The sequence below is a fragment of the Heterodontus francisci genome, chromosome 35 (genome assembly GCF_036365525.1).
Source record: "Heterodontus francisci isolate sHetFra1 chromosome 35, sHetFra1.hap1, whole genome shotgun sequence".
NCBI classification, from domain to species: domain Eukaryota; kingdom Metazoa; phylum Chordata; class Chondrichthyes; order Heterodontiformes; family Heterodontidae; genus Heterodontus; species Heterodontus francisci.
In genome coordinates, this window is record NC_090405.1 from 21,334,330 (window position 1) to 21,344,116 (window position 9,787).

Genomic DNA, 9,787 nt, shown 5'->3' on the forward strand with positions numbered 1-9,787 from the left:
ATAAGTGAGAGAGAGAGAGAGAGATCCCCATCAGCAGTTACAGGCTGACCTGGAAGCCTCATTTTATCTTGAAAGATCCGTGGGAGACAGACGGTGCAGTCTCATCTCTAACTGATATTGTATCAGAAACAGACACATTATTATTCCTAGACTCTGGGTAACAGTTAGAGAGTGAGGTGAACAATGTTCCAAATTTAACGCTCTTGGCCCTGTTGATCTCTGTAATCTCTCAGCTCACACCGCTCGATATGACTGTCAGTGAAGGACAGTTTCAATGTGATGACATTAATCTGGGACTGTTACTGTCAGATATTAACTCCTGCGCGATCGCAGCAAACACAGCGACTCCCTCGGAGGATTGCTTTGAGAAGACGGGTGAATGAAGAGCAAACACACTGCAGGGAATGATCTCAAACTGAGCTTCAGAAAGGGGGAATCCCCCAGCTTGAAACGTTCTCTGACCTTTCCCCACAGCCCCAGTTCCTTTGCTCAAACTCGGAGAAAACTGAACTGGGGAAAGTTCCAGTTTATTTTTGTCAGTTCCGATGAAGGGTCACTGACCCGAAACGTTAACTCTGCTTCACTTTTCACAGATACTGCCAGACCTGCTGAGTGGTTCCAGCATTTCTTGTTTTTATTTCAGATTTCCAGCATCCGCAGTATTTTGCTTTTCTTCCAATTTATTTTTTTTGTAAATGAGTGGGGAAAGAAGCGCATGCGCGATGCGCCTCCTCCAGCCGTGTCCTTCTGCGTCATTTAATTAGTGAGCGGAAGAAGTTTGTTTGAAACAGACGGGAATGGAGACTTAGAGCCCCGGGGTAAGTGAGTAAACAGCAGTCTCCTTCCAGCAGCACATTGCTTTGAGAGCCTGTCCGCAGAGGGGCTCAGAGATCAGCATTGACTGCGGAGCAAGTTCAGGGGGAGTTGGGGGCTGTTTGTAAGAGGCGGAGTGGAACAGGAACATGGAGTGAGCGCGGAAGGAGAAGCCTTTCTCAGGCTGTTTGTGGACAAGGTAACGGAGACAGAGCAGGAAGAAGCTGCTGTTGAAAATCATTGTTGTTTTCTCTCCTCAAACCTGTAATGCATGTTCATGGTTTAGCTCCAGTTTCACACTGTGTTGTTATTGAGCAGTGAATAGAGGGAACAGAGCCAAACAGTAGGGATGGGGACAGTTATGCAAACAACACCTATTGCTGGCGCCAGGTGAGTCGTGTCAAGGAAACATTTTAAACAGCAGCTGTCGGTTTCCGTTGAACGATTGATCCAAGAGAAACAAGGAAATGGCAGATACTCTGAACAAGAATTTTTCATCTGTCTTCACAGAAGTAGACACAAAAAACATCCCAAGAATAGTAGAAAATCAAGGGGAGTAAGGAGGGGGGAACTTAAAACATCACCATCGCGAGAAAAACATGTTTTTGGAAAACTAATGGGACTAAAGGTTGACAAGTCCCCTGGATCTGATGGCCTACATTCTAAGGTTTAAAAGAAGTGTCTGCATAGATAGTGGATGCATTGGTTGTAATCTTCTTAAATTCCCTAGATCCTGCAACAGTTCCAGTGGATATTAAACTGCAAATGTAATGTCCCTGTTCAAGAAAGCAGTAAAGAGAAAGCAGGCAATGATAGGCCTGTTAGCCTAATGTCTGCCATTGAGAAAATGCTGGAACCAATGATTAAGTCAGTCATCGCAGAAAACATAGAAAAATTGGAGCAGGAGTAGGCCATTCGGCCCTGCTCTGCCATTCAAAAATGATCAAGTCTGATCATATAATTCAGTACCCTCTTCCCGCTTTCTCCCCATATCCCTTGATCCCTTTTGTATTAAGAAATATATCTATCTCCTTCTTGAATATATTTAATGACTTGGCCTCCACTGCCTTCTGCAGTACAAAATCATGAGAGGTATAGACAGGGTGGATAGCAAGAAGCTTTTTCCCAGAGTGGGGGATTCAATTATTAGGGGTCATGAGTTCAAAGTGAGAGGGGAAAAGTTTCGGGGGGGATATGCGTGGAAAGTTCTTTACGCAGAGGGTGGTGGGTGCCTGGAATGCGTTTCCAGCGGAGGTGGTAGACGTGGACACAATAGCGTCTTTTAAGATGTATCTAGACAGATACATGAATGGGCAGGAAGCAAAGAGATACAGACCCTTAGAAAATAGGCGACATGTTTAGATAGAGGATCTGGATCGGCGCAGGCTTGGAGGGCCGAAGGGCCTGTTCCTGTGCTGTAATTTTCTTTGTAGAGAATTCCACAAGTTCATCACCCTCTGAGTGAAGAAATTTCTCCTCATCTCAGTTCTAAATGGCATACCCATATCCTGAGACCGTGACCCCTGATTCTGGACTCCCCAGACATCAGGAACATCCTCCCTGCATATAGCCTGACTAGTGCTGTTAGAATTTTATAGGTTTCTATGAGATTCCCTCTCATTGTTCTAAACTCTAGTGAATATAGGCCTAGTCAACCCAATCTCTCCTCATTGTCAATCCTGCCATCCCAGGAATCAGCCTGGTAAATCTTCTTTGCACTCCCTCCATGGCAAGAACATCCTTCCTCAGATAAGGAGACCAAAACTGCACACAATACTCCAGATGTGCTCTCACCAAAGCCCTGTATAACTGTAGTAAGACTTCCTTGCTCCTGTACTCAAATCCGCTTGCAATGAAGGCAAACATACCATTTGCCTTCCTAACTGCTTGCTGCACCTGAATATTTGCTTTCAGCGACTGGTGTACAAGGACACCCAGGTCTCTTTGCACCTCCCCCTTTCCCAATCTGTCACCATTCAGATAATAATCTGCCTTTCTGTTTTTACATCTGAAGTGAATAACCTCACATTAATCCAAGTTATACTGCATCTGCCATGCATTTGCCCACTCACCCAACTTGTCCAAATCACATTGGAGCCTCTTTGCATACTCCTCACAACTCAGTTTCCTCCCCAGCTTTGTGTCGTCTGCAAACCTGGAAATGTTCCCTCACCCGAGTCATTAATATATATTGTGAATAGCTGGGGCCCAGGCACTGATCCCTGTAGTACGCCACTCGTCACTGCCTGCCACCTGGCAAAAGGCCCGTTTATTCCTACTCTCTGTTTCCGGTTTGTCAACCAATTCTCAATCAATGCCAGTATATTACCCCCAATCCCATCTGCTTTAATTTTGCACACGAACCTCTTATGTGGGACCTTATCAAAAGCCTTCTTAAAATCCAGATACAACACATCCACTGGTTCTCCCTTATCTATTCTACTAGTTCCATCCTCAAAAAGCTCCAGTAGATTTGTTAAGCAAGATTTCCCTTTCATTAACCCATGCTGTCTTTGTCCAAACCCGTTTATGCTTTCCAGGTGTTCTGCTACCACATCCTTTATAATAGACTCTCGCACTTTCCCCACTACTGATGTAAGGCTAACTGGTCCGTAATTCCCTGTTTTCTCTCTCTCCTTTTTTAAATAGTGAGGTTACATTTGCCACCCTCCAATCTGTAGAACATTTAGAAAATTATAATACAATCATGCAGAGTCAACATGGATTTATGAAAAGGAAATCAAGTTTGCCAACATTATTAGCGTTCTTTGAGGATGTAAGAAGCAGGGTAACTGAAGGGGAACCAGTAGATGTAGTGTATTTGTATTTTGAAAAGGCATTCGCCAAAGTGCCATGCAAAATGTTACTACACAAGGTAAGAGCTCGTGGTGTTAACGGGTACTATATTATTTATTTTATTTATTTAGAGATACAGTACTGAAACAGGCCCTTCAGCCACCGAGTCTGTGCTGACCATCAACCACCCATTTATACTAATCCTACATTAATCCCATTACCCTCTCACATCCCCAACTTCCCTCAATTCCCCTACCACCTACCTATACTAGGGGCAATTTATAATGGCCAATTTACCTATCAACCTGCAAGTCTTTGGCTGTGGGAGGAAACCGGAGCACCCGGTGAAAACCCACGCAGACAAAGGGAGAACTTGCAAACTCTGCACAGGTAGTACCCAGAATCGAACCCAGGTCGCTGGTACATGCTTACTAACAAGAAACAGAGAATTAGGATAAAGGTGTCACTTTCAGGTTTGCAAACTGGAACTCGTGGAGTGCCACAGGGATCAGTGCTGGGGCCTCAACTACTTACAGCCTATATTAATGATTTGGATGAAGGGATCGAGTGTATTGTAACTAAATTTGCTGTTGATACAAAGAAAGGTGTGAAAGCAAGTTGTGCGGAGGACACAATGAGTCTGCAAAGAGATAAAGACAAGTTAAGTGTGTGGGAAAAATTTGGCATATTAAGTATAATATGGGAAAATGTGAGGTTATCCACTTTGGTATGATGTAGAGAAAAGAAGAATATTATTTAAATAAGGAGAGACTGCAGAATGCTGTGGTATAGAGGGATCTGAGTGTCCTCTTATATGAATCACAAAAAGTTAGCATGGAAGTACAGCAAGTAATTAGGAAGGCTATTGGAATTTTGGCCTTTATTGCAATGGGGTTGGAGTAGAAATGTAGGGAAGTCTTGCTACCACTGTACAGCGTGTTGGTGAGACCACACCTTGAGTGTGTATACAGTTTTGGTCTCCTTATTTAAGGAGGAAAATACTTGCATTGGAGGTAGTTCAGGCAAACATCACTAGGTTAATTCCAGGGATGAAGATGTTGTCTTATGAGGAACGTTTGACCTGGTTGTGCTACACTCATTTGCGTTTAGAAGAATGAGAGGTGATCTTATGAAACATATAAGATACTGAAGGGGCTTGACAGGGTATTTACTGAGATAATGTTTCCCCTCATGAGGGAATCAAGAACTAGGGGGAACAGTTTCAACATAAGGGGGCTCCCATTTTCGATGGAATTGAAGAGGAATTTCTTCTCTCAAAGGGTTGTTGTTCTTTAGAATTCTCTACCCAAGAGGATGGTGGAGGCTGGTCATTGAATATATTCAAGGCTGAGTTAGACTGACTTTTGATTTACAAGGGAGTGAAGTGTTATTGGGACACGCAGGACAGTGGAGTTGAGACTATGATCAGATCTGCCATGATCTTATTGAATGGTGGAACAGACTCGAGTGGCGGAATGGCCTAATCCTGCTCCTAGTTATTATGTTCTTGCATTATAATGCCAGGTGGAATTAAAAACTTGACTTGTGCAAATATCCCTGCTCCAGCAGGTATTCTCATTTATGGAGCAGTGCAGATGTTGGCTTGTTCCTGGATGTCACTAAATTGTTATAAAACTACCAAAGAAAACCTGATCAGCAGAAGCTGAGTGCTGCAGTGGAATCAGACACTGACACTCTTTGTATTACTGATCATCCTGTGTGGTTGGTCATAATGATTATTAATTGAAATATTACAATCATGTCTTTTCTAGTTTCTACCTCAATTGATCTTGAGTTACAAGAGATATTTTTCTTTCTTTCTGTCAGGAAATACTTGAAGGAACCAGAAGGATTGTGATGATTCCCCAGCACAAGGATATGTACAGTCCACTCCTTCTAACACAGAGTAGGTACATTATCACTCCCAGAGCTCAGAGACACAGACAGGCCATGAGTTCCACAGTCACAGAGAGCAGAAGCAGTCAGACTCACACTGATCCCAAGTTCCAGAGACACATTTTCAATCCAGCAGACAATCAAACAAAGCAGGAGAGGCAGAAGTTGTTTCCAATTCACCCCAACTCCGTACTGCTGAAAGGTAGATCCATCAATCTCAGTTCAAAATCACACCCACTATCAGATTGAAAGGCACCGGATCAATCCCACAAGAGTGCACCCTAAGCTACAAATTAAATATGAGGTAGAGCAGCTGATGGAAACGTGCAGAATGAATCCTAATAATGTAGCCCAGACTGCAGACTGAGTGACAGATTACAATGTAGTACAAACATCTGATACAGTATCAAAAGGAAAGTTACAGTATTATGTCAATTAGTGCACACTGCACTACACATTACATACCAATCCAATAATCTCTGTAAGAGCTGTACTGAATGATATCGTATCAATTGAATGATTCTGATTATACTGAGCATGCCATGTGTGAGTTTGAAATATATGTTGTCATTCACAAATGTGTTCATACAGTTGCAGACTAAATACTAGTCCAAAAAGCTCAGACCACAAATGAGTAAAACACACAGTTAAAATGTGCAGTGGTTTATATTTTAAAATACCAGTGAGACAAGAAAATAGTGATACATTATGGTGTCCAACAAATAGTTCTCAATAGCATCCCATAGATACATATTAAGTACAGGTACAGAAGAATTCCACACTCATACAGCACCAGCGTCACATAGATACAGAATGTATCACGTTTGCAGACAATACCAGTAGTTGGGAGATACAAAATTAATCCCACTGTAATGGACTGTCCTAGAGACAGACACATAAAAAATAAATTGTGACACACATTCAGTACCAGAGACTGCCAAATGCAAAATGAGCCCTGGATATGCACACGCAGACTGTACCAGAAACTGACTGATACAGAATGAGACCCACACTCATACATAGTACCAGAGGCTAACAGGTAAAGAATAAATACAATATTCACTTCCAGTACCAGAAAATAATATATGCATAACAGACATCACTCACATCCACGAGCAGAGATTGACAGACAACAGAATGAATCCCACAATCTCATTCAGTGCCAGATACTGACAGGTACAGATACATAAAAGATATCCACACTCACATAGAGTAACAGAGACTGACATGCAGAACTTGAACCACACATATGCATAGTAGCAAAGTCTGAAAGGTATTGAGTCAATCCCATAATCAGATACAGTGTCAAAGACTGATAGGCATATTTGAGTTCACTTCCATAGAATAACAGAAATTTTCATGTACAGAATGAACCTTATTTCACATTCAGTCTGGATACTGATAGATACACAATGAATCCTACAATCATGTTCAATACCAAGTTCAGACAGACACCATATATACCCCCCACTTATTCACAGTATCATAGACTGACAGACACAGAGTGAATCACAAAATCAATTAATTTCAGAGACCAGCAGATAGAGAATTAATCTCACTCTCACAGAAAGAACCAGAGATTGACATGTATACATTGATACCCAAGCTCACATAAAATGACAGACACATAATTAAAACCATGGCATATATAGTACTTTAGACTGACACATAGAGAATGAATCACACAGTCACATTCTGACTGTAAAGAGTGGTGCATACAGAATGAATCTCACACTCACATTTAGTTCCAGACACTGACAGATACAGAATGATATCCACATTCAGCCACAGTAGCAGATAGATACAGAAGCTGCCACGCATACAATACTCATGATTGACATACAGAATGAATCACACAATCACATTTAGTTTCATAGACTGATACTCAAATAATCTCACACTCAGACACAGTACCACAGACAGATAGATGTAGAATTAAACTCGCTGTCACAGAATGTACCAGAAAGTGTCAAAATTAATCTCATACAGTACAAAAGATGGATGGAATTTGTCTCACACTCAATGTAATCACCTACACTGAGCACGCCAAGCGCAAGACGGTCACTGCCATGGATGTGGTGTAAGCTCTGAAACGGCACGGCCGCACTCTCTACGGATTCGGCGGCTGAACAATTCGACCCTTTTCAGCAAACACACAACAAAGGCTCTTCTAAGAGCCACCCACCGCCTCACAGAGCGAGCAGTGACCGAGAAACGGGAGCTGGGAGAGGCTGTTTAGAACAGTTCAATCAATCTGAAATATTTCAGATTTCCAGCATTCGCAGTATTTTGCTTTTAATTCTTTGTTCAATCAATCTGCTGTGTTCGGGATGAAAAAAAATGGAATCCCCGAATTTGACATTTCATTTGCAGCAAGGATGTGCAGTGGATTTGATTTTCTAAACGGGCTGTGAAAACAGTGCCCGAGGCTCTACAGTTAGTTATTTCCCCAGTCCACACATGCCCTCAGTGAAAAGCCACATCACTCCTCCAGAATCACTCATTGTTTTCATAGAATTTCAAAATGATTCCGCTGCAATGAGAGAATCCGGGAGTTTTGCAGCAGCCGTTGAATCGGTCACTGGAACCAGACCCACTTGTGATGTTATTTCCCCCGAGACGGTGTTTCCTGCACTGAAACTGACAGGGTTTGTGAAACTGATCAGTTTCAGCTCAGTCATTCAGGGACCTGGAATTCCCACAGTTTGAGGCCGCGCATTCCCGAGCTCACTTCTGATTGGTCACCCTCTTCTCATTCACATGTCTTAACCAATCGCAGAGCTTCGAATTAGGAAATACAACAAATCACTGGCTTAAATTGGCAGACAGTTTGAATTCGAAAAAGCCGCCAATTTCAGTGTCGGAAAGAAGCGAATTGATGCAAAATCTGGCGTTAGTTTAAAGCTGTTCGTAAAATCGCGCCACGACTTTGTGCTGATGAAAGCGGAATAAAAAAAGTTTGTGATGGGTTATATATATTACGTAGTTTTAATCTGTTATTTTTTGTCTACTTATCTGTAACTGGCGGTAAAAGACTCTATTCAGCAATCTGCAACGGGACAAATAACTCAAAATTGGTGATGAAGTAATAAATTAGACAGGTTTGAGGGGACAGTGAGAAATCACTGAAACAAATGCTTAAACATTTAAAATAGTTCTCATTCGGTCCTGTTACTGACATTTTGGAATCAGACAGGAACCAGCCCTTTCACAGAGACTGTGGGTGGCTCTGAAAAGAGCCTTTGGTTTATTAGATGACATTTCGGCCGCTTTACTTTTTCTGGGAGCTCTGAGCGCTGGTTTTCTTGGGCAGCAGCACGGCCTGGATATTAGGCAGCACCCCACCCTGAGCGATAGTCACCCCTCCCAGCAGCTTGTTGAGCTCCTCGTCGTTGCGCACGGCCAGCTGCAGGTGTCTGGGAATGATGCGGGTCTTCTTGTTGTCCCGGGCCGCGTTGCCAGCCAGCTCGAGGATTTCAGCGGTCAGATACTCGAGCACAGCAGCCAGATAGACCGGGGCTCCGGCACCCACACGCTCAGCATAGTTGCCCTTTCTTAGGTGCCTGTGAACACGGCCCACCGGGAACTGCAGTCCAGCCCGGGAGGAGCGAGACTTGGCCTTGGCCCGAGCTTTGCCGCTGGTCTTTCCTCTTCCAGACATTTCTACAATCTCACAAAGACTTTCACAAAGAATGGATATTTTCCGCAGCATTTACTTTACTTATAGACTGAAAACTCTCCCCATTGGTCGCTACAAAATTCACCTCATTTGCCTATATTCTTCACCAATCAGGTCACTGACAAACAGAAGTGGGCGGGATTTACCGCCACAACATCAGAAGCAGAAAATTTGTCAATTTCAAAAAGCCCGCCAATTTCATTGTCGGAAAGGAGTGGATTAAAATAAATGTCATCCTTAGTCAAATATTTAAAATCCCTTCTCTTGATTTTGTTCTATTCAACTCTTTCCGTCACCAATTACAGACGCGGGTTTAAAATGTTGTTTAAATTGTGGATCTTTCTACAATTGCTTTCAGACTGTCCCGGGCGGTACTAAATCCCTGTTCACAGCACTTCCCTGAAGGGAAACATTCAGTTTATCTTCAATCAGAGCCCAGTGTCCTTCTCTGAAAAGAGGGAGTCGGATCGAGTCCTCAAACAGCCCTTAGTCTGCTGTGTAATAATCCCATTCCGGGCTGTAACACTGCGGAGAGTTGCTGTTCATAAAATGATGAATCAGTTCACATTTCAGGAATAGGGTGAAAAAACTGAGGTCTGACCC

General features: G+C 42.8%; 1 protein-coding gene across 1 annotated transcript; it reads right to left on the minus strand.

Moving 5' to 3' along the window:
* Nucleotides 1–8,776: 8,776 nt before the first annotated feature.
* LOC137350435 (histone H2A-like) lies at nt 8,777–9,166 on the minus strand. Its single transcript, XM_068015090.1, has one exon. The coding sequence runs from the start codon at nt 9,164–9,166 to the stop codon at nt 8,777–8,779; it is 390 nt and encodes a 129-aa protein (XP_067871191.1).
* Nucleotides 9,167–9,787: the final 621 nt, after the last annotated feature.

Bases quoted from the DNA above. Each gene is read 5' to 3' on its own strand.
- LOC137350435 (XM_068015090.1), bottom strand. From the start codon at position 9,166: ATGTCTGGAAGAGGAAAGACCAGCGGCAAAGCTCGGGCCAAGGCCAAG.